General features: G+C 34.7%; 1 protein-coding gene across 1 annotated transcript in view; it reads right to left on the bottom strand.

Moving 5' to 3' along the window:
• Positions 1-26,551, bottom strand: part of PIGK (phosphatidylinositol glycan anchor biosynthesis class K) — a 122,013-nt gene that overhangs the window by 28,200 nt on the left and 67,262 nt on the right. Inside the window, exon 10 of the mRNA XM_043575306.1 lies at positions 12,315-12,399. Within this exon, the coding sequence (XP_043431241.1) occupies positions 12,315-12,399 (85 nt within the window). The remainder of the gene's footprint in view (positions 1-12,314; positions 12,400-26,551) is intronic.

Consider the following 26,551-nt stretch of genomic DNA (forward strand, 5'->3'; position numbering starts at 1 on the left):
ATGTGTGTGTGTGTATATATATATATATACACACACACACACACATACACACACACAACTGGTTTAATATAGAAACAGGCTGAAATATAAGCTAAATTTAATTTCACAAAAGGGGACAATAATCATCAGGACCAAGAACAGACTCATTGGAGGTTTAAATTAGTCAGCATTTACTGCATTCACACCATATCTTTGTTACTTTCATAGCACAATGTAGTCAAGTGTACATAAGAATACAAGCTCCCATGCTAGAATGTCCAGGTTTAAATACTGGCTTTACCATAGACTAGCTGCTTGATCTTATTATACAAGTTGTCTCTTGTTTCTGTGCTAATACTTTGTTACAGTTTTTGTGTCTATGTTCATGAGGGATATCCCTCATGATCTGTGGTTTTCTTCTCTTGTGATGTCTTTGATATCTGGGTATACTGGCCTCATAAAATGAGATGGGAAGCATTCCCCTCTCCTCAATTTTCTGAGATTGTGTATTATTTTTTATGTAAATGTTTGATAGAATTCACCACTGACACCATCAGGGTCTAGACTTTTCTTTGTGATAAGATTTTAATTTACAAATTCTCTTACTTGACTTGATAAAGGTCTATTCAACTTTTCTGTTTCTTTTTGGGTCACTTTTTAATATTTGTATTTTTTCTGGGAATTTGTCCATTTCCCTGTAATCAACTAATTTGCTGGGATAAAGGTCTTCATAAAATTTACTTATAATCTTTTTGATTACTCCCTTTCTTGCTTGTTTGGTTTGCTTTTCCTTCTTTTATAGAGACAGTGCGAGCAGGGGAGGGGGGCAGAGAGACAGAGAATCACGCTCAGCGTGGATCCCAATGTGGGGCTTGATCCCACGACTCTGGGATCATGACCTGAGGCAAAATCAAGAGTTGAATGCTCAACTGACTGAGCCACTTAGGCACCCCTATCTTTTTTATTTCTAAAGGGGTTGTAGTGATGTTCCCTCTTTAATTCTTGATTTGCTACTTCTCTATTTTCTTGTTCAGGCTAGCTATTATCAATTTTATCTTTTCAAAGAAACAACTTAGGATTCCATTGACTTTTCTTTGTTGTTTTTAATTTAATTTTTCTTTTTAGTAAATTTTATATTTAGGGAAGTATTGCCTAAACATTGTTCTAGACGCTAACTACTAACATGGGCTTCATAACAAAAAATAACAATTCCATTGCTACTTCACCTTCAATTCTCCTGCCTCAGAATTAATCATGTTAGAGTTATCTAAGTAGATTAAGTAGTTATCTTAAGTAGTTATCTAAGAGCTTCTTCTGGTATTTATCTCTAATATTTCTAGAAAATATGCTTATATCACTATTTTGTTTTACAATCCTACACATTGTATCTCCTGATTTCCTATGCAAGATAAATCTGTTCCTTGACATCATCATGCTCCCTATTCTTCCCTTCCCCCACCAGTTCTCTTCTTCCTATCTTCCCTATATCTTTATGTTAAATTTCTAGTAAAAGAGTCAACTGTTGCATTATTATAACTATGCAACTATTGTTTGAGTTGAGCCACAAAATACATTCTGATCTTTTTTATATATAATTTTTTCCCCCTGAAGTTAATAGTTACTTCAACTCCCTGTTGGCTTAATTTTCTGTGTAGCTTATACTCTTAAGATATTACTAAACCTTCTCTTAGTATGGTTAAACACATCAGATATTTTATCATCACTCTACTGGTCCCACGGACAATCATCTTGGAGCACTACACCATCCTGCTCTAGTTCATACTCTTTTTCTGCCAGTTTTCCTGAGGCATATAATTGAATAGTCTGTTATTTAAAGAATATGGCTTCTATTCTATATGGCTGTCACCAGAGATTTCCTTTCACCATCATTAATCTGGGAGCTTTACGACTATCTCATGTTGATGAGTCAATCTCTTGTGTCTTGGATGGTATGTTTTCAAGTTTTTTGGCTTATCTCTTCATTCAATAAATCATCCAGTAACTTCTTGAGAAAGGATGAAAAAAAATTTTTTTTGAAACTTTGACTATCTTTCCTATACCATGGTATGTGAAGGGATAACTTAGCAATGAATAGAATCTTGAATTGGAAATATTTTCTCACATAATTTGAAGATATCACTCCACTGCTTTCTTGTTTTAAGTGTTGCTATTGAGAAGTGTGATGATGACACTGATTATTGTTCTTTTGATCATGGCCTTTTCCCACCTCCCATTCTGGAAGTTTTTAGAGTCTCCTTTTTGTTTTTTACTGTTTTAAAATTTCAAAATGATGTTCCTTGGAATAAGGTCTATTTGTTTCACAGTACTGATCACTTGGTAAAACACTGAGTTCTGGAAAAGTTTTCTTCTATTATTTCTTAATATATCCTCCCCTCTATTTTTCTGTCCTGTTTTTCTAGTACTTTTATTAGTCAGACATTGGATTTTATTAATTATTGTCTAAAACCATAAAGGGTATGAAATTTTACCCTGCTTCCATGGTAACAGGTGGGCCTAGAAAAGTTTCATGGATACTGGCAGAAGACATGAGACTCTTGGGTCAGAGATAAAGGACTTTATTGCTCACAGCAGCATGAGCTTCTTCATGTTTCTGCCAGTTCTCCTTGCCTCCCAAGTCCCATGGGGGACAATCCAGTTGCAGGTCTAGGCAGATGCTATGCACATAGTAAGTTTATATAACAGATTAGGAAATCCTCAGATTTGAAAATTCTAAATTTTTTATAAGAAGCTGCAACACATCTGACCAAACTTTGCCCTAGAGGGAGACCTTATCCTTATTTTACTGTAGAGCAAACAAATCTGCCCTTTGCTCCTGAGACAGTCACTATTTGTCTTCCAAGACTGTTCACTATACAAACACCTTTGACAAGATAGTCTAGAACAAAAAGCTTCTGGGGCGCCTGGGTGGCTCAGTCGGTTAAGTGTCCAACTTCGGCTCAGGTCATGATCTCACGGTCTGTGAGTTCGAGCCCCGCATCGGGCTCTGTGCTGACCGCTCAGAGCCTGGAGCCTGTTTCAGATTCTGTGTCTCCCTCTCTCTCTGACCCTCCCCCATTCATGCTCTGTCTCTCTCTGTCTCAAAAATAAATAACATTAAAAAAAAAATAAAAAAAAAAGCTTTCTAAGCATCTCTGCTCACTAGATGTGCAGAAATATGAGAGACTCATATAGAATTGTATGCCAACAGTTATTCCTCCAATTTTCTTACCCTTTTTCTTCACTTTCCCTTTTGTCTCTTTGTCCTACCTTTTGAGAGATTTCCTCAACTTTTGCCCTCAAAAAAATATCTGTTGATATTTTTATTTCTACTCTCATAGTTGGTTTTGTTTTTGTTCTTGTTTTTGTTTTTAAGATGTGAGAGAGAGAGAGAGAGAGAGAGAGAGAGAGAGAGAGAGAGAGCGCACAAGTGGTAGGTGGAGAGAGAATGTTAAGCATGCTCCACACCTAGTGCAGAGCCGAATGCAGGGTTCACAAATGTGAGATCAAAACCTGAGCCAAAATCAAGAGTCAGATGCTCAACCAACTGAGCCACCCAGGTGCCCCTACTCTCATAGTTTTAATTTCCAAGAGCTCTTCTTTGTTTTCCGAATATTCCTTTTCTATATAGTATCCTGTTTCATAAATAAAATGTCTTCTCATTTTTTTCTAAAGCGGTGGTCGTGGTGATTAAATTTTCTTTTCCATTTGCTTATTTTGATTTTTGTCTTTCAAAATAAGGATATTCTTTAAAAGTCTGATAATTCTTAGTTGTATATTCATAGTTAGAGTGAAAAAATAATACACCAATCATGCATCAGCAGCATTTATCAACCACTGGGCCTACCAGTGGGATAAACCAGTGGGACTTGGCTATTAAACTGGGATCCTGCAAATGTCAAAATGTACATTCTCTATTAGACTAGTATATTCAGGCAGAAATTATCTACCTTCTACCTGATAGTATATACGCATAAATGCCAGTGTTCTGGGAACTAAAGAGGAGGAGGACTTTGGCAGTTCCTTTTTGCACCCAACCTTTGATATGCCTGGTGCCCGCTTTCCCACGGTTCTACAGTACAAATTGGCTTGCTCTTACAGGTCTCCCCTATGATGGAAGTAGGGCTCAGCTCTTCCATTCTGCTAAGTTGGTTACCATTTGTTCAACTCTATTTCCTCTTCCAATTTTTACTACTTCTTGTGTGCTATTCTCTCCTCTTACATTTTCTTTGTCTTTTGGAGTTTATATATTTTTATGTCTTTACTGTCACTTTTATCAGGATTTTTCAGGAAGGAGAATAAACATATACACTCAACTGGCCATGTTCTTTAAACATAGCTCATAAACATATTTATAAATTTTAGTACAAATTACATTTTTCATGATTTGTGCCAATGTACACTCCTCTCTAGTAGCGCGTGTGCTTTGTCATTACTATTACTACTTTTCATGTCTTTGCTAATATAAGAAATTAAAGAAAAAAATTTAAAATATTTACTGTATTTTTGAGAGAGAGAGACAGAGAGAGAGAGCATGAGCAGGGGTGGGGCAGAACGAGAGGGAGGCACCGAATCTGAAGCAGGCTCCAGGCTCTGAGCTGTCAGCACAGAGCCAGATGTGGGGCTCGACTCACAAACCGTGAGATCATGACCTGAGCCGAAGTCGGACCACTGACTGAGCCACCCAGGCACCCCATAAGAAATTATTTGAAGTGGTACTTTATGGTTGAAATGAACAATTCTTAGATTACTAATGAATATTAACAAGTTTTCGTCAGTTTGTTAGCCATTTTTATTTCAACGTTGAGGCATGTCTATGTAAGTTCTTTGCTCCTTTTCTACTGGAGTGCTAGGTGTTTTTCCTTATCACGTTGTAAAAGTGGTATTTAAAGATGTTAATTGTGTAAGGAAAATATTTTTCTACCTTGAGATATGCCTTTTCACTTTGATGCACACAACTTTTACATTTTACAAAGTCAAATATGTCAATTTTCTTTCATAATGTTCCATGCTTAGAAAGTCCTTACCTACAAATATTTACCAGTATACTTTTTCATTATTTTGGTATTTTCCATTTTTTGTATTGATCTATAATCTGATTAGAATTTGCTTCTTCCATGTGTTATAAAGCAAGAATCTAACGCCCCCCAAATACTTTTGTACTGTCCTAGCATCATTTATTAAATAGTTCTTTAATTTCCCACTGGTCTATGATGGGACCTTTACCATTTGTATAATCTCGATACAGACTGAGGTTTCTAGGATAGCTAGGTGAACTACTTATTCTATGCATAAGACTCACCTACATTTTTGCAATAGTGTCATTCTGTATATCTAAACAGTATAGGCCTAGATATTTTAATATCTGCCAGGGCTAACTAAAATTGATTCTCGACACACAATCTTAAAAAATAAAACACATGCCTAACTAGATGAGACTAAAAAAAAGTGTTATAATTAGTTAAATTACACATATTCATTCATTACTGACCTTTTCATTTTTCAGTACATTTCTAAAATATTTTACTTCTAAGCAACCTTAAGTAACATCTGTATTTGAGACTATGCTAATATACATTCCTAACTACATACAAATTTCTCTTTTGGAAAGACTTTGTGTCTGATTATTTTTTTTTAATTTTAATTTTAATTTTTTTTCTGATTATTTTTTTAAATCCTTAGTTGTCATTATTTTATCATTCACTAAACTCCACGTGGTGGTAATTCAACTTACCTTTACAAACTAAAGTGAAATGAATGTACCATAGCATAGTCATATATTTCAAATCTTTTTCTTTTCTTTTTTTTTTTTTTGCTTATTTATTTATTCTGAGAGGGAGAGCGTACATGAAAGTTGGGGAGTAACAGAGAGAGAATCCCAGGCAGGCTCCACACTATCAGCACAGAGCCCAGTGTGGGGCTCATACTCACGAAATGTGAGATCATATGACCTGAGCTGAAATCAAGAGTCAGCCACTTAACCCCTATTTCAATCTTAATCTTAAATTTAGGCTATTTTTGAAGTGGTTCAACTTTAAAATTAATATTAGTGACATAAATATAAAATAATTTATATGGGAAAATAATCCATTTCTCTCCATATCTGCCTCAGTAACATAGTTCTATACCTGCTTTCCTAGTAAACAAATTAAGAGAAAAATAATCACCTTTAAAGAGAAATTATCAATATAAGCACACAAGGTTAACCAAACTACTTTCTTTGTGTGTGTTTTTCTATTTCTTCATAATATTTTTAAGTCCTAACAAATTTCATAAATCCTTAAAAGGATTAGTTGTAGTTTCCTATATAGTAATGCCCCTTATATCAGTAATTGCAATTTATACGTTTTCTCTGTCTCTCTCTCTCTCTCTCTTTTTTTTTTTTTTTTTTTTTTTTGTTAGGCAGAGTGAGCAGGGGAGGGGCAGAGAGAGTGGGAGAGAGACAATCCCAAGAAGGCTCCTTGATGCCAACACAGAGCCAGATGTGAGGCTCTAACTCATGAAACTGTGGGATTATGACCTGAGCCAAAACTGAGATCAGACGCATAACCAACTGAGCCACTGAGCCACCCCTGCAATTTATATTTTCCTATGATTTGTACTTTTAAAATTTTGTTGTAGGGCACTAGAATGCCTAAATTATTAATACAATGAATCTTACAATCTACATATGTACTCAGACATGTTTAATCAATACCACCATTGTTGGCTATGAAAGGAACCTGAAAATCATAAATAGGTCTGCCAACAAGCTACCTCTTAGTGACCTTTGGAGATCCCTTAACTCATTTAGCTTCTTAGCATGTCAAGACCCTTAAATTCAATAATCAATAGTCACCATACTTGTCCAGTGTCTACTATGTATCAGACGCTGCATTTAATGCACTGTCCAATGAAAATACTAACAAACTTCACCAACATTTGCAAAGAATGTATGTAACTTTAGCTTACAGGACTCAGAAGGAAACAGGGGCAAGAAAGAAGAGGAAGAAAGGTGGGAAGACGGTTAAAAAGATAGAAAAGGAATGACAACAAATAAGGAGCTGGTCTTTCCCACTGTCAATTCAGATCTCTTCCTCTACCATTGTTAGCACTCTGCAACCATGCACAATCCTTAGGAAGGATTAACAGATGTGCTGTGCACATCAACCACCTCAGTGATGACCAGAGGGAGTGACGCCACTCCCAAACAACACAATGTAACAGTATACGTCAGTCGGTACACTTTGAATCTCTCAGCGCCATGAAGCTATATCAACTAGTCCCTATTACCTAAACTGTGATTTCATCATCCCAGGAAGGAGTGGAAGAAGGAGTAAATCCAGGGTGTGAATGACTAGATTAAACTTTCTATCAATAGCCAAGAGGAAAGGAAAGAGGTCAGTTGATATGAAAATACATCTAATTATCAGAAAATATGGAAAAAATATATATTTGCTTTACCAAATTGTGTCTTCTAAAAATCATACACACTGTATCAACTCTGCTGAGGAACATTCACATTGTTTCCAGTATGTTGTGGCCACATGCAAGGCTGATATAAATGTTGCTGTACTAAGATTCTTATACGCTAGTACTTTTATTTATATATTAGTAGTACAGGCTACATTGTCATGAGTGGAACCATTAGGTTGAAGGGTATACTGTATATATTTAATGTGAAGAGATGTTACAAGATGACCTTATAAAAAGAAATGATTTCGGTATCTAGCAACAAGGTATACACATACGTTTTTCTTAGCGTCTCTGCCAGAAATGGACGTTTTTAATTTTTAAAATGCCTTTATTGAGATATGATTCAGCCAATGCAAAATTTGTGCTTTTAACATGTACAATTCAACAGTTTTAGTATATTCACAGAGCTTTGCAATGATTACCACTAAGTTTAGAACAACTTTGTCACTCCAAAAAATGAAACCCGTACCCATTCAGAAGTGAGTCCCCATTTCCCTACCTCATTCCAGTCCTAGGCAACCACTAATCTACTTTCTCTCTCTATAAATTAACCTATTCTTGACGTTTCATACAAATGAGACCATACAATATATGGTCTTCTATGACTGGCTTCATTTACTTAACATACTGCTTTCAAGGTTCATCCATGTTGTAGCATATATCAGTACTTCATTCCCTTTTATCGTTGAATAATATTCCATGTATGGAAACACTTATTTTACTTATCCATTTATCAGTTGATGAACATTTGGGCTGTTTCCACAAATTATTGGCTATTATGAATAATGCTGCTGTATAAGTTTTTGTGTGGATGTATGTTTTTATATACCTAGGTTGGAATCACCAGGTCATATGGTAACTCTACATTTAAACCTTTTGAGGAACTGTCAAACCGTTTTTCTAAAGTGTCTTTTTAATTTTTGCCAATTTGAAGGACATAAAATCGTTTCACTGACTTTGTAATGTGCACTTCCTTACTGAGTTTGAGACTCTTTCCTTTGGTCCATTGGTAATTTAGGTTTGTTTTCTCTGAATTGCTTTTCATCTCTTTCGTCTTTTTTGTCTACTGAGTTGTTTTGTTTGCTTTTATAAACTTCTAAGAGTCTTGTGTATATTTTGGATATTAACTAATTTACTTTTGTCTTCTTTGTAAACATTTTGTCTTGATTCTAACATTAGTCCTTTAATGTTGTGGTATTTTGTGTTGTACACAATATTCTATTTTTATGGAGCTGAACATATCTTTTGGGTTTTGTGTTCATTAAAACATTCTACCTTACTTCCAGATTAAAATGCAGTTGCCTAGATTTTCTTCTAAAATTTTTATTTATTTTACTCTAAGTCTTTAATCTATAGAAAACTTACATCATATACAGTATGAATTAGAAATTTAAGCAGTTTTCTACTGAAATGATATATCGTCTTAATCATATATTAAATAATGAAATAAAATGAATTTTTTCTTTGGATTATCTATTTTAATATCTTTCAAATCACAGGTCAGGACTAGTTGCTGCTTTTAAAATCAACTTAGTAGGCTTTATTTGGACTTTTAAAAATATAAAATAGAAAAACAAAATATCAGTATGCATCATATATAATGAGGGTAAATATATCATGAAATTTTTATTTCTAACACAAACACATACATCAAGGGTCATAATGCATGTAAAATGCATTTCTTACTGTGAATTGTAATGAATGAAGTTTGAAAGACACTCCACCATTGTATTCCACTAATCCATTTGTCTATTCCTTTGTCCATACCATGTGTGTCTAATTCAAGTGGCTGTGTTCTGGTAAGGTCATCTCCCTTTTAGCTATTATTAGACATTTGTTCTTCCACATGACCACTATGTGGTCAATTTTTTCTTAACATTAAAAAAGTCATTTTGCTTCCATTTTAATTAGGATTGCTAATTTGGAAGAAATAATTGCTAATTTTACTTTTATGGTATTAAGTTCCCTGCACCCACCAAGTACTGGTATGCCTTTCTGTTTATGAAGCATGGTGTGTTTCTCTATTTCTTATTATACAGGTCCTGTGCTTTACTTGTTAGATTTATTCCTAAGTATTTTAATTAAATTTTATTAAAAATTTTTTTTCATGTTTATTTTTCAGAGAGAGAGACGGACAGACAGAGCATGAGCAGGGGCGGGGCGGAGAGAAGGAGACACAGAATCCAAAGCAGGCTCCAGGCTCTGAGCTGTCAGCAAAGACACCAACGCTGGGCTCGAACTCACTAACCATGAGATCATGACCTGAGCCTAAGTCAGATGCTTAACCGATTTAGCCACCCAGGTACCCCCTAAGTATTTTATAGTTCTTTCTCACTGTTGTGAAAGAAATTTTTTTCCATTTCCATTCTTTGTGCTTACTGTAAATACAGAGAAGCTATCAGTTTTACTTATCTTATATCTGGCTATCTTGTCAGATTCTTTTATTAATTCTATTGTTTATAACTTGAATCTCTGTGTTACCTAGATGTACTATTATATTTGCTAGGACCCTTAAAAAATGGAAATTATTTGGCAGTATAAAATGGCATCACTGAGAATCTTACTTAGCTCCTGACTGTAAAATGCTATTTAAGTAACGTACACAAGAAATTACTCAGAATACTGAGACCCATTACTCTCTCTTCCACTTCTCACGTTGCTCCTCATATTACAGTCCCTGTCCCTGCGCCTCCTCTCCTACAGCTTCTAAACTACGCTACTAGTGAGAGGCTCTGGCTTCTCATGTCTTGGCAGTAAGGAAAAGAGGTGCTGCTGGCTCTCAGTGAACCATTAAAAATACATATCTGGCCATTCGGGTAAATGTATACATGGCACAAGGTAAGATGCTGAAAGGAATATCAAGAAATCAAGAGTGTCCTGAAATAAGAGATCTCAAATAAGAGATGATGAAAGGCATGTGAATAAAGCATGTTATTTCAAACAGAAATGGTACATGCTCCAAAACAGGCATAAATTAAGCGTGATTCAAGATTAGAGGAAAATAGTTACTTATCGTATAAGAAGAGTTAACAGTAGAGGTTACACATATACAACAATTATGCCATAATTTGGATATAGTACTGATTAAAAAGCTTTTGAGGGACTGGGTGAACCTAATTATCACATGTATTACTATTCTCTTACAGGAAAGAAACTGCTTTCAAATAATTCACCTGTAGTGAACTGCTAGCAACAGAATTCATATATTTCTTAAAGATTGCTTGGACACATAATGGTAACAGTCCTACAATTGTAGTACTGTCAATAAAAGGAAATAACAAGAAGAATAAATAAGAGCCTGGTTTAACAGTGTCCATTCCTGATTACCCCTTGAGAACACAATCTTATTCAATAAAAATTAAAAAAAAAAACTTATCATGCAAATTTCTTCAAAATTTAAATTTTATAACTTCAGGTACTCTATATTAATGTTTATAATTCAGTGTTAAAGTTAATATAACTTCTTATATTGCCAAAAATATCACAATAAAAATTTTCACCAGGGTCAGAAATTTTCATCTTTGAATTCATACAGTGTATAATAGCAAAATGCAGCTGTTACATAAAGCATAGTTTACTGGTTCATTCATGCTATAAAAATATGACTGACATTTCATCTGGTCAACCATCCTAAAGGTTAATTCTTGTTTCCTGTTTCAGATTTTATTCCAGGTGAACTGCTCTGGGCAGATTCTATTTACCTATTCTGAACAAACCACAAACTGTTTCATTGCTCACTCTTACTGTTAAGAACATATTGACTTGCTGCCTGCTCTGCTGTTTAATTCATTTATGCTGAGAGTCAGGCATGAAGACAGAATTTTAAATGTGACATTTGCAGGCTGTTAGGTCATTTAAGCTCTGACAACACTAGGGAATTCCTGACATATAAACTGGACCTGATTACCAAACACAGATAGGCTTCCCAAGGTAGCAAATTTCTGTTTGTTTGTTTTTTTTGTAATATCTCATAGAATTTAATATTAAATTTTGATGTCAATGAAAAGATCTCTATAGTCATCATTTAAAAGTAAAAGCCTATTTCTTTTAATAAGCTCAAACCAGTACTTCTTCTAATCAAACCAAATTAGCTAAGTGAAAATTCTTTTGGTTAACAAAGACATATGGAAAGGCTCATAATAATAATGAACAGATACTAAAATACTGACACATTCCGATTTTTAAGGACTTTTAATCTATAGATTCTGAAAAATCAGGTAGTTCTCAAGGCCATGCCTCTTGTCTCTTGTCAACAGACCATTTAAAATTAGGATCTGTCCAGGGCAGAGCCAGACTTTATATGCTATCAAAATCACACTACAAAATCTTAGTTTAAATACCTACCACACTGCCTTCTCTAAGATTATATAGTTATGCAGAAGGGATGATAGAGTCATTATAATTGGGGATAAAAAAAAAACAAAACCTGCCCACATGACATTTAGAATTACACTTTACAAGAGCTGATAATGGGGTAGGGTGAAGGAAGTAAGGAAAGACTGTTTTCTTATTTTAGCTACTCAAAAAAATTACACCAAATGACCATTTTTCAGCTCTTTCTCCTTGTCACTAACAAGAACTATACACAATGGTTCAAATGAAAGTTTTCTGAAATTAAGTCTTGTTGTTAAGTAATGAACAAAAGATAATTCTGATTTTACCCTGTATTTTATATAAGAATTCCACTATACACAGCAAGTAGCCTCTTAATATTGTGCTTTGAATGAGACTTTCAACTGTAACAGGTGGAGTCCAAATAGGGATAGATGGCCTGGAATGCCTTTCAGCTATAGCACATTGATTCTGAAAAACCTAACAAACGCAATTACTTTTCAAAGATTAAAAATCTTGTTTCTTTCAAAAGAATAAAATGGAAAGCAAACCTGGTGTATTATCTGAGCTACAGGAAGTTGTTCAGCATATTTCAGAGGTTCCATTAGTTCCTCATCCATCCACTCTTTCTTATATCTGAAAAAAGGAGTTAGAAAACACATGACTAAGGTAAATACTATTTTTAAATATGGCAAATATCTAAATATGCCAAATATGAAAACTATTAAAAATCTATACTTAATGTTTCTGAAATAACTAGTATTTATGAAAACCTATGAAAAACCACCTAGTGGTAATTTTTAAATGATGTAACCATAAATACATTCAAATTGCATTTATTTAATTATGATGTAATAAGATTAGTTAACATTATCTAATATTCTTGGATTCTGTCTTTTACTCTGAGACTTAAAACTATTTAAGAATTTCCCATTTATAGGGTGTGCTTTTTAATATGGTATTTAAAGGACTTCAAAACCTGGCTCAGAACACATTCAACCTCCATGTCCAGCAACTCCTCCTCTAGGTAACGGTCTGTTGTTGTCAACCACATCCCCAACTACTGGCCACCTGCCAGTGGGCCTTAGCTCCATGCCTCTCTGATGCTCTCCATTCTGTTTCCTGTTTGGACCAACCACCAATCCCTCCTTTGTTTACTCTTCCTGCAAAGATAATTATTTAAACCTGTTTAAGACACACTTTGACCTCCCTGAAGACAAAAACCATGTCTTAGTCTTTCTTGTATATCCAGTGTTTACTTACAATACTCAATAAATGTTTGCTGAATGAATATGTGGATAAAATGAAGACAACAATAACTGAGAGGCTGTTATTTTATATTGAAAAATATTTTCTTTAATATCTCCACTTACGATGAGATGCAGAGTTGACATAATAAGACCTAATATAGTATAAAATAGTAAAGTGCACAGTAGAAATAAAAATAAAATCTCCCCAAGTGAAGAGAATTAGAAAAAATGTTTTTAAAAAATTGACCCTTTTTTGAAATAGGAAATCATCAGATTTCAAAATAAAAGGAACTAAACGTATTCACCCATTTTTATCTATAAATTATACAGCAACTTATCGACTTAAAAACTGAATTTTAAAAATTTAACCTTGATTTATCTTGAAAAATAATCAAAGAGACTAGTCTGAGTCTCTAGGGCTACCATTAAGGAATCTGATGATGAGAAATCTGGAACCTATCCCAAAAAATAGGCAGATATATAAATAAGGACAAAATTTTGCCTATGATTTAAGAGCTTAAAGAACCTCGTAACTAGATAAAAATCTGTATACCTTGCAGAATAAGTATAAAAGTAATTAATTTGGGGGAATTTTGAAGACTCACTCATGATAAAAAAAAAAATTGTCTTAAAACATTGCATTATAGGGACAAAACGCAGAATGGTGATTGCTGGGGCAAAGTAGGAGAGAACAGAGAATTATTGTTTACAGGGTAGTTTCAGGAATGCCTGGTGGCTCAGTTGGTTGTGCGTCCAACTCCTGATTTTGGCGCAACTCATGATCCCAGAGTTGTGGGATCAAGCTCCACTGAGCTCCATGCTGTGTGTGGAGCTTGCTTAAGATTCCTTCTCTCCCTCTTTCTCTTTCTCCCCCACCCCCACTCTCCCCTGCTCGTGGCACTCTCTCTCCTCTCTCTCTCTCAAATAAAAAATAATAGTAAAGATTAAAAAAAATAAAGGGTAGTTTCAGTATCGAAAGATGAAAAAGTTCTCGAAATAGATAGTGACGATGGTTACATGATAATGTTAATGTACTTAGCCACTGAACTGGATAGTTAAAAATGATTACAATGGTAAATTTTATGTCACATTTATGTTATGGGCTGAACTGTATCCTTCCAAAATTTGTATGTTGAACGAGTACCTCAAGATAAGACTGATTTGGAGACAGGGTCTTTAAAGAGGTAATTAAGGTTAAATGAAGTCATTAGGGTAGGCCTTAATCCAGTGTGATAACATCCTTATAAGGAGATTAAGACACAGGCCGACCGAGTAAAGACCAAGTGAAGACACTGAGGGAAGACATGGCCATCTATAATTCAAGGAGAAAGGGCTTTATAAGAAACCAGTCCTGCCAACCCCTTGATCTTGGACTTTTAGCCACCAGAATTGTGAGAAAATAAATTCCTGTTGTTTAAGCTACCCAGTCTATAGTGCTGCATGATGGCAGCCTTAGCAGACTAACACATTTTACCACAATTAAAAATAAAATAAAATAGGGGCGCCTGGGTGGCGCAGTCGGTTAAGCGTCCGACTTCAGCCAGGTCACCATCTCGCGGTCCGGGAGTTCGAGCCCCGCGTCGGGCTCTGGGCTGATGGCTCAGAGCCTGGAGCCTGTTTCCGATTCTGTGTCTCCCTCTCTCTCTGCCCCTCCCCCGTTCATGCTCTGTCTCTCTCTGTCCCAAAAATAAAAATAAACATTGAAAAAAAAAATTTTTTTTAAATAAAAAAATAAATAAATAAATAAATAAAATAAAATACATAATAATAAAATAAAATAAAATACATAATAATAAAATAAAATAAAAAGTCCATTATCAAAACCCCATTATTTTAAAATGTTCAATTTCACAATGTATATTTAAAAAGCCTATCTACATTTTTAGGTATATAAAACACATACCAAGCAACAAAAGAAAAATAGATACATCAAATATCATCAAAATTTAAAACTTCTGTGCTTCAAGAAAGTGAAAAAACAACCTACAGAATGGGAGAAAATTTTTGCAAATCGTATATCTCAAAAAGGATTTGTAGCAAGGATATATAAATAGCTACCACAATTCAATCATAAAATCACTCAACTCAAATTTTTTCCTTCATCATCAAAGAGATTTCTAAGTGAAATCGACATATATTTGTATTTGTTTGTTTTTTTTTTTTTTTTTTACTGTGTGTCTGTGGAGGGGAAGAATACAATGAATACTCAATACAGTTTGGTGCCACTGCCTTGATTCCTACAATTTCAATAAATATCTGCTGAAACAAATGAATAAAGATTAAATCATTTCAGTACTTCTAAGAGTACATACAAATACGAAAAAGGCACTCGTTCCTGTTTATTCCAAAAATCTAAAGTAACAATATATAAGATGGAATACATTTCATTCACAAAATGTCTCTCAATATAAAAGATACAAAAATATTGGAAATCTAGCAATTTGCTTTGAATGACTTTTTAAAAATGTCAAATAGTTGGTATGAAAAATTCCAGACATATTTCTATATATTTTTTGTTATTGTTTTATTTTTTTCTGAAACATTTGAAAGTAAGTTGCAGATATGACAGTTCACATCCAAACACTTTAGTATGCATCAACCAAGGGTAGGTTTGAAAATTTTCTTAATAACTGCAAGACATTTTTAAAAAGTCATTCCAAGCACAATTCACAAGAACTCTTGGTTATCACTTATCACTATGGACTTAGAAGTGTTTTACTTAATGTTTCACAACAAATTACAATTATTTCTCATTTTTAACTACTTAAAAATGTCTCTCCATCATTTTCTTAATTTATACGTTGCTAGAAGTGTGATATCAAAGCTGATTTTCTTTCAATTTTAATTATTTTCATTTTTTCTTTATTATTATTTTTTTTTTTTAAGTAGGCTCCACGCCCAGCACAGAGCCCAACACAGGGCTTGAACTCCCAATCCTGAGATCAAGACCTCAGCTGAGATCAAGATTTGGACCCTCAACTGACTGGAGCCACCCAGGTGCTCCTAGTTTCATTTTTGATATATTTTAAATTTTAAAATTATTTTTATGTTTTGGCTTGGAGGCTTGGTCTTTTTTATACTTCTAAGGTCTAATACATATCTATGTGTCCATGTATCCATAGGATATAGCTAAGTCAGTTGTTCTAGATCAATTCTCCCAGGCACACAGGAGATCTTTCAGTATAGAAATGAAGATCTCCTTTTATTTCAGAAAAGTTTATTATCATTTTAAATGTTATTTCTGTTCATTTTCCATTTGCTTTTCTAGTTCAGCTTCTTCAACTAAATATATTGGATTTTCTCGATCACTCTCTCTCTCTGATCCTTTTAGCTTTCCTATTTCAGTTTCATTTCCTTGACTCTCTTTCATTTCTATTCTTTATGTCTCTTACTGAACTTTTGGTAATTTCTATCTTCACTTGGGTGCCTTCTGATTTAGTTTTCATTTCTAAAATGATTTTTGTCTTCTGTCGATTTCTTTCCAGAGTTCAATCAGTTCCTGTTTCATACATCTTCCTGTTGTTTGTACATTTTAGTTGTGAGTTTTGGAACTCTGATTCACGGTGTTCTTCAATAATGCAATTGCTTGCTTAATATAGGCTATTCATGTTCTAGTGTTGTACTTCAGGCTTCTTCTGTTTTGTGGCTTTTCTTTTATTTTTCCTTTCATTCTCTCTCCCTACCCCCACCCCGTGTGTGCGTGTGTAAAAGGTGTTATTTAAATTTTTTCTTATAGCAACTTTATACAGCTCCTGGCTTCTTTTTCTTTTTTTCTTTTTTAAAAATGTTTATTTACTTTTGGGTGGGGGGAGGGGCAGAGAACGGGAGACACAGAATCTGAAGCAGGCTCCAGGCTCTGAGCTGTAAGCACAGAGCCTGATGTGGCTCAAACTCACAAACCATGAGATCATGAACTGAGCGGAAGTCGAACGCTTGACCGACAGAGCCACCCAGGCACCCCAGCCTTCTTTTTCTGTTAAAGATTATCTGTACTTGTTTTCTCCAGGATCATCAGTACCAAGTTGTGTTGAGAAGAGAGGTAAGTTAGCTTATTAGGTTTCTCAGTTCAAGAGCACCCTCCTCTGTGAATACAGTGAAGTGTACACTCTTGAATAAATAGTACTTTTTGTGGCGGTGGTGGGTACAGAATTTGTCTTTCTAAAAAAAATTATCTTATTTCTTTTAGACCCTTGTCTTCAGCTGCTTCTTTCTTCCCTTTCACCACCAATCCTCCAAAGGACAAACCCCCACCCTTATGAGGTATCTTCCATTCTCTCAGAATTAGTGCTTTCCCCAAATTGTCACCTAAGGTCACCCACATTTTCAAAGCCCCATCTCCCAAATCCTCTGAGCTTAGGGCTCTGATCAAGTAGTTCATGCTTATAGTGTAATTCAGAAAGTAAGAAAACTACAAATACTAATTTCAATGTACATATGGCTGCCATCCTAAGGGAAGTGGGAATTCTCTATAACAAAATGGTAAGGTCTCTTTCTTAAAGCCATCCTAGTATTCCTTTAATGTTTTGAGTCTCTCCTAAAAGGATATAATTTCTCTACTATCCTTCACTAAGATCTACTTAAATAACTTAACAAGTGAGTAATTTCTGCATGGAAAAAGCTGTGTATTCTTTTTTTTTTTTTTTTTACTTTGCTATTTTCTTTCTTTTTAGCTTAATTATTTGAGGGGGGGGGGAGAGAGAGAGAGAGAGAGAGAGAGAAGGGGAGGGGCAGAGAGAGAATCCCAAGTAGACTCTGCACTGTCAATTCAGAGCCTGACACGGGGCTTAATCCCACATACCGTGAGCTCATCACCTAACCTGAAATCAAGAGTTGGACACATACCTGACTGAGCCACCCAGGCGCTCCTACTTTACTATTTTTTTAAACTGTGTAGAAAATAGTAAGTGGAATTTATTTATACCACAAAAGGGTTTTAGATCCAATACAGTGTTGCAACCATCTCAAATCAAAATACTGTCCAAATCCTCTACGTAACTGAATAAAATAACTGCCGGAAAAATTCTTACATCTATAAAGTTAGTCTTTACAAACCTTCATCTTGTGTTCTTTTACTCTGTCACTGATGCCCACTGCCCTCAAAAATCTTTCTGTGCTCTCCAAGCACTCCTGAGATAATACTGTGAAATTATGTACTATGACCATTTATGAGGCCATCTGATTCAGAAACAGGTGAAATCTTTATTCTTTATTAGATTATTTGTGTATAAAATGACATTGCTTCCTGTGAGCAGAACACCAAGGCACCTTTTCAAACACCAGATATATACTCGACAAAAAGAAGAGGAAAGCATAGACACTGTGCTATGCCAAATACAAACTAAAAATTAAGATCAATAAAATAATTCAAGACACATCACCTAGTGCAATCCAAAATCACAAAGAAATTCTCAAAACATCAAAAACAGGAAGCTAGCCAAGTTAGCATAGCCTCTTGAACATGGTATCTCAAAATAATTATTTGTAACTAAACGTATATAGTGAAACTAATTTCCTAACACAATATTGTCTTTTAAAAAGGATGAAAAAATTTCCACTTCTAACTGTATTTTTTTTTTAATGTTTATTTATTTTTGAGAGTGCGGAGAGGGGCAGAGACAGAGGGGAAGAGAGAGAGGGGGAGAGAGAATCCCAAGCAGGCTCTGTGCTATCAGCTGCAGAGTCTGACCAGGGCTCTATCTCATGAACCGTGGGATCATGACATGAGCTGAGATCAAGAGTCGGACGCTCAACTGAGCCACCCAGGTGCCCCCTAAACTGTATTCTTAAAAATGCTGAAGCATTCATATCACTGACAGCACATATTGTGCAAGATATACCTGACAAACCTGGGGCACTATGACATTCTTGAACATTTAGAGATACTCTGAGGGAGAAAAGAACTCAAATGTATTGGTCAATAGAGACAAACATGAAATGCTATTACAACTCCAGAAAGGTCCCAAGAGTCAATGAAGATTATTTTCGTGAAGACAGGTTATACAATGAGACAATAATCTAATGTATCATTTCCTTGAAATGAAATCCCCTCCCAAGTTTGTAGCATCACCGTTCTTGTAATTATCAAACTAAAAACTTGTGAAAGAAGATATTAAAACATAACGTTGTATATTACTTACTTTGAAGAGGCACAAGGAAGATGATGAAGCAGAGGAAAGAAACATAATGTGAAGTAGAGAACAGAAACTTAATTCCTAAGAAAACTAAGGCTACATTAAATTATGGCTCAACTGTTGAAATGCATCTTATTTCCTGTCAGCTTGCAGTATGATATAAAAGTCCACATAGCAGTTAAAAAAAGAATACCTCCTGAGCAACTCAGAAAAGTGGTTTTAACAAAATCCCTAAAAACAAAGCTCTAGTTCTCACTGAGGGACTTCAGAAGTAACCTCTTGTCTGGCAAAAGTTGTGGGCAGGCTTTCCAAAAGTTCACAGAACCATCTAACTTTTTTTTTTTTAATGTCATTATTTTTTTTCTCAGTGGTTTTTAATTTTTTTTTTTAATTTACATCCAAATTAGTTAGCATATAGTGAAACAATGATTTCGGGAGTGGATTCCTTAATGCCCCTTATACATTTACCCATCCCCCCTTCCACAACCCCTCCAGTAACCCTTTTCTCCATATTTAAGAGTCTCTTATGTTTTGTCCCCCTGTTTTTATATTCTTCTTGCTTCCCTTCCCTTATGTTCATCTGTTCTGTATCTTAAAGTCCTCGTATGAGTGAAGTCATATGATATTTGTCTTTCTCTGACTAATTTCGCTTAGCATAATACCCTCCAGTTCCATCCACGTAGTTGCAAATGGCAAGATTTCATTCTTTTTGATTGCTGAGTAATACTCCATTGTATATATATATACCACTTCTTCTTTATCCATTCATCCATTGATGGACATTTGGGATCTTTCCATACTTTGGCTACTGTTGGTAGTGCTGCTATAAACATTGGGGTACATATGTCCCTTCGAAACAGCACACCTGTATCCCATGGATAAATATCTAGTAGTGCAATTTCTGGGTCATAGGGTAGTTCTATTTTTAATTTTTTGAGGAACCTCCATACTGTTTTCCAGAGTGGCTGCATCAGTTTGCATTCCCACCAGCAGTGCAAAGTGTTCCCCTTCCTCTGCACCTTGCGAACATCTGACATTGTCAGAGTTGTTAACTTTAGCCATTCTGACTGGTATGAAGTAGTATCTCATTGTGGTTTTGATTATATTTCCCTGATGATGAGTGATGTTGAACATTTTTTCATGTGTCTGTTAGCCATCTGAATGTCTTCTTTGGAAAAGTGTCTATTCATGTGTTTTGCCCATTTCTTCACTGGGTTATTTGCTTTTTGTGTGTTGAGTTTGGTAAGTTCTTTATAGATTTTGGATACTAACCCTTTATCTGATATGTCATTTGCAAATATCTTCTCCCATTTTTTGGTTGCCTTTTAGTTTTGCTGATTGTTTCCTTTGCTGTGCAGAAGCTTTTTATTTTGATGAGGTCCCAACAGTTCATTTTTGCTTGTTTCCCTTGCCTCCAGAAACATATTGAGTAAGAAGCTGCTGTGGCCGAGATCAAAGAGGTTTTTGCCTGCTTTCTCCTCAAGGATTTTGATGGCTTTCTGTCTTACATTTAGGTCTTTCATCCATTTTGAGTTTATTTTTGTGTATGGTGTAAGAAAGTGGTCCAGGTTCATTCTTCTGCATGTCGCTGTCCAGCAGCACCACTTGCTGAAGAGACTGTCTTTATTCCATTGGATATTCTTTCCTGCTTTGTCAAAGATTAGTTGGCCATATGTTTGTGGGTCCATTTCTGGGTTCTCTATTCTGTTCCATTGATCTGAGTGTCTGTTCTTGTGCCAGTACCATACTGTCTTGATGATTACAGCTTTATAGTATAGCTTGAAGTCTGGGATTGTGATACCTCCTGCTTTGGTTCTCTTTTTCAAGATTGCTTTGGCTATTTGGGGTCTTGTCTGGTTCCATACAAATTTTAGGATTATTTGCTCTAGCTCTGTGAAGAATGCTGGTGTTACTTTGATAGGGATTGCATTGAATATGTAGATTGCTTTGGGTAGTATCGACATTTTAACAATATTTGTTCTTCCTATCCAGGAGCATGGAATCTTTTTCCATTTTTTTGTGTCTTCTTCAATTTCTTTCATAAGCTTTCTATAGTTTTCAGTGTATAGATTTTTCACCTCTTTGGTTACATTTATTCCTAGGTATTTTATGGGTTTTTGTGCAACTGTAAATGGCATCGATTCCTTGATTTCTCTTTCTGTCACTTCATTGTTGGTGAATAGGAATGCAACCGATTTCTGTGCATTGATTTTATATCCTGCAACTTTACTGAATTCATGAATCAATTCTAGCAGTTTTTTGGTGGAATCTTTTGTGTTTTCCATATAGAGTATCATGTCATCTGCGAAGAGTGAAAGTGTGACCTCCTCCTGGCTGATTTGGATGCCTTTTATTTCTTTGTGTTGTCTGATTGCAGAGGCTAAGACTTCCAATACTATGTTGAATAACAGTGTTGAGAGTGGACATCCATGTCTTGTTCCTGACCTTAGGGGGAAAGCTCTCAGTTCTTCCCCATTGAGGATGATATTAGCGTTGGGTCACTTGTATATGGCTTTTATCATCTCGAGGTATGATCCTTCTATCCCTACTCTCTTGAGGTTTTTTATCAAGAAAGGATGTTGTATTTTGTCAAATGCTTTCTTTGCATCTATTGAGAGGATCATATGGTTCTTGTCCTTTCTTTTATTGATGTGATGAATCACGTTAATTGCTTTGCGGATATTGAACCAGCCCTGTATCCCAGGTATAAATCTCACTTGGTCATGTGAATAATTTTTTTAATGTATTGTTGGATCCGGTTGGCTAGTATCTTGTTGAGGATTTTTGCATCCATGTTCATCAGGGAAGAACCATCTAACTTTTATACATATGGAATTACCTTTGTAGAGTTAAAGGCAATTCTAAAATGGCAGTGGTGGGGGTGGTCAGAGGAAAACCTGCCAAAATTATTGAGCACATACCTGGCAGTAGGCACTCCATAAGGCACATAAAACTAAAGTTATATGTGTATTATTCTAGTCATTTTATTTTGCTCTCACATATACACATGTATACATGAAAAATATTTAGAATATCTATAAATAGTTTCATGAATAAATTATATTCTATGTATAATTCAGTCACTTGCATTTTTCATTTAATATTATGTTTTTGAGATCCAAGCATATAAATATGACTAACAACCTAGTTCATTTCTGTTAATACCTATATGGTATAATATGAAAATGCTCCATTTTATTTAGATATTCCAACATTGATGGACATCTGCTTACAATTATATATTACTAGAAATAATGTTGCAACAAATGTCCTTCCAGGCTACTCTGTCTGCATGTGCAAGAGATGTTCTACAGCAGGGACAAACTACAGCCCACAGGCCAAATCTGGTATGTCACCTGTTTCTGTATGTCCTGTGAGCTAAGAATACGAATGGTTTGTAAATGTTTTAATGGTTGAAAAAAACAAATCAAAAAGAGAATAATATTCATGACAAATGAAACATATAAAACTCAGATTTTAATGTCTATAAATTTTTATTTGAACACATTCATCTGTTAATGTATTATCTGTTATTGCTTTTGCACTAGAACAGCAGAGTATTTGCAACCAAGACCGTATGACTTATAAAGATTAAAATATTTACTATCTGGTCCTTTATAGGAAAAGTTTGCCAACTCCTGTTTTAGAGTAACTATTTAAAGATGGGACTTGCTGGGTCATAACTTACACACTTTTAAATTTTGCTAGAAACAACCAAATTGCAATGCAAAGGAACTATATCAATTTATCCTGCCACCAGAAATGTGTAAGTTCCCATTTCCCTCCATCATCACCACTTAATATTCTAAAACAGTATCTCATTGTTTTAATTTACATTTACCTTTTAAAAACATATCTAAATGGTTACTGCACAAGAGTATTTCCTCTTTTCCAAATATATTTCTTTTGGTCATTTTTCTATTTGGCCTGTCTTTTTTTTTTTTTGTATCAATGTGCAGATTTATTTACATAAACTGGATAGAGTTCTTTGACATACATGTCACAAATAATTTCATTCACACTTTCTCTTAACTTTGCTTACATTTTTATTATATATGATATTTTAATTTGTTGCAGTAAACTTTATCGATCCTTTTTTTATTTTCTAAGCTTTGGGTAGCATGTCATCTTTCCCTACTATTTCTCTACTCAAGTGTGTGGTTTTTTTTTTGAATGTTTATTTTTGAGAGAGAGAGAGTGTGTGCACAAGTGGGGGAGAGGGACAGAGGATCCACAGCAGGCTCTGTGCCAACAAACAACAGCCCAACGCAGGCTCAAACCCACAAATCGTGAGATCATGCCCTGAGCCAAAGTCGGACACTCAACTGACTGAACCACTCAGGCACCCCTATACTCTTACTGAGTTTAATAATTGTGGAATGATAGATTCTCTTAGATTTTCTATTATATAGTCTATAAAAAAAAAAAAACAGGGAAAGTTTGTCTCTTCCTGATTCTTACACCTGCTATCTTTTCCCTTGTCTTCTCTGTATTAGTTGGGACTTCCTCTACAAATGATCAATTGATGAAATTATAGCCATGCATCTTTATTCTGTCCGAATGTCATTGAGATGCTTCTAAAGATTCACTCTAAAGTATAATGTTTGTTGGTGGCTTTAGATACATGGCCATTATTAAGTCAAGGCAGCTCCTTTTTATTTTTCAGTCATGTTGCTTTTTTTCATCGCTGATTGATGAATTTTCATCAAATGTTTTCTCTGTATCAACTGAAACAATTATAAAATATTTCTCATTTAACATATTAATATGTTGAAATACATTAATATATTTTTAAATCCTAAGCCATTCTCTCAATTTTAAGAACTTCCATTTGGTCAGGAAGTATTTTTGTTTTATACATCACTGGATGTGACTTTTATTTAAGATTTGTACATCTGTGATCATAAGTGAGGCTGGCACTATAATTTTTCATACTCCTCTTATCTAGTTTGGTTTTAAAATTAACTAGTTCCACTAAATGAGTTAGGTAGCATGCTTTCTTTTTTATTCTGTTCATAGATGTCAGCCCCACACGTGTCTGATAGATACCAGAGGTAAAAAGACATTTAAGTTGGCAGTTTGTTGGGAGAAGGTACATTTTTTTTTTTTACAACCGAAAAAAAAGCAACTATTTTTTTACTTACTTTTTTCCTAAATTCCCTCTAAATATAACTTTAGCCACATTCCAAGTGATCCTGTGCTCTTATACTGAATTTCACATACACAGCACATTTTGGGGTTTTGTTTTTAATTTAATATGACCACCTACTCTTTCAAATGGGGTATTTGGTCTAATTATCTTTAATTTCATAACTGATATAGCTGGATTTCTAACTACTATTTTCTATTTCCCATCTTTTTGATGTTACTTTTTCTTTCTTTTCTTCTTTTGAATTAACCAAATATCTTATTAATTCTTTTCCCTTACTAACGTGATAGTGATACATATATTTACATTATAGTGGTTACCTGGGACATTAGAACGCCCAACTTTGACTTGTTAGTCTAATCAAGCTGATTACTTTTACCATTTCTCCAATAAGAATAGCATTTTATACTTCCATTTATTCCTCTTTTGTATTATTATTATTATATATTTTAATACTACAAATATTTTTAACTCAATGAGTTTTGTTTTTGTTTTTGTTTTTGTCTCAATAATATGAGATTATGTTAAATGATATTGACCTATTCTGACTCTCTTCACTCCTTACTGAATTTCTCTGTTTCCCTTTAAGACCATTTTATTTCTGGCTGAAGAACTCCATTTATTTATATTTTAGCTCAGGTGCACTGGCAACAAATCTCCTGTTTTATCTGTCTGAAAACATCTTATTTCACCTTCATTTTTGGAAGATACTTTTGTTGTGTAAAGAATTACAGATTAGAAGTTTTCTTCCTTTCAGCACTTTAAACATGTCATTCTATTGTTTTTGGTTTCTACTGTTTATGTCAGTATTAAAGGTAATGTCCTTTCTTCTCTCATGGACTTTTAAGATTTTCCTCTATGATTTTTCAGCATTGATGTGCCAAGTTGTGGTTCATCTAGCTTAGGGTTAGCAGAGTTAGATGAATGTGGTTTGAAGGGTTTCCATAGTTTTGCTCATTATCTCTTTAACTATTGATTCGTCTCTATTATCAATCTGTCCCCTAAGACGCTATACATGCTATAGCATTTTACTGAATCTACTATGTTTCTTACTTTCTTTTCTATTTGTTTCTTTCTTCCTTTCTCTGCTTCAGCATGGATATTTTCTATTGACTTGTCTTCAAGTACACTAATCCTGTTTTCTGATATATCTAATTTGTTATTAAGCCATTCATTGAGTTCTTTAGTTCAGACACTACATTTTTCAATTTTAGAATGTTCACTTGTTTTATATATATTCATATTCTCTGGTGTTTCTCTATCTTTCATCTGTTTTCAAGAATTATTTTTCCTTTTTTCTTAAACATATTAAATACATGGTTAATATGAACTTGCAAGGTTCTTACCTACTAACTCCAAGTTCTGGATCACTTCTGGATCTGCTTCTATATTATGATTTGTTTTGTTTTTGCTAGTATATGGTCATAGTGTCCTGTCTTATATGCACCTAATTTTTGATTGATGGTATATAGGACACTTCATAATTAAAAATAAAAAACCTATTGACAATGCTATTTACCAACTGAAAAAATCCACATTTTCCTCTGCTAGGCAGCTGGAGAGTAGTGATCTGATCACTTCCATTTAACCAGAGATTGAGTTGAATTAAGACTGCCTTATAATTTTGTTAAGATTCATTTTACCTCTAATTTGTCCCTATCTTATGGTAAAGACATTCAAGGTTTAAACTGACGCCTGGCAGGTCTTTAGTAGACTACAGAAAATTCCACCATGCTTTTGAAAGGTTTCTGGCTTAGATTTTTGTCCCTTATCCTGTGCAACTTCAGAACTGGGACTCCAGGCCCACTGAACTGCCAAAAGCTATACTGGTCACTCTGTCCCCATAAGTGACCCTTATCAGAGGCCAAACCTAGATTCCTCTAATGTTGAAGTGAACAACATTTTTCTGTAAAGGACCAGAGAGTATTTCAGGCTTTTTAGCCATACAGTCTCTGTCAAAACTACTCAACTCTGCCATTATAGCATGAAAGCAGCTATGGACAATACGTAAATGAATGAAGGAATAAATATGGTTGTTTTCCAATGAAACTTTATTTACAAAAACAGACAGCTGGACAGATTTGGCCAATGGGCTATAGTTTGCCAATTTCTGTTCCTGTTGCACTGAAAATCAGTAAGTGTACCCAATGGGAAAAGTAACTATAAATTATGTGTCAATTCACTACCATCCCCATAACTGTCATCCCTCAGCTGGTATGTTCCTTGGGAGCTCTCACCCTTAAGATCTTTATCTTCTT

This window comes from Prionailurus bengalensis, chromosome C1 (assembly GCF_016509475.1).
Source record: "Prionailurus bengalensis isolate Pbe53 chromosome C1, Fcat_Pben_1.1_paternal_pri, whole genome shotgun sequence".
NCBI classification, from domain to species: Eukaryota; Metazoa; Chordata; class Mammalia; order Carnivora; family Felidae; genus Prionailurus; species Prionailurus bengalensis.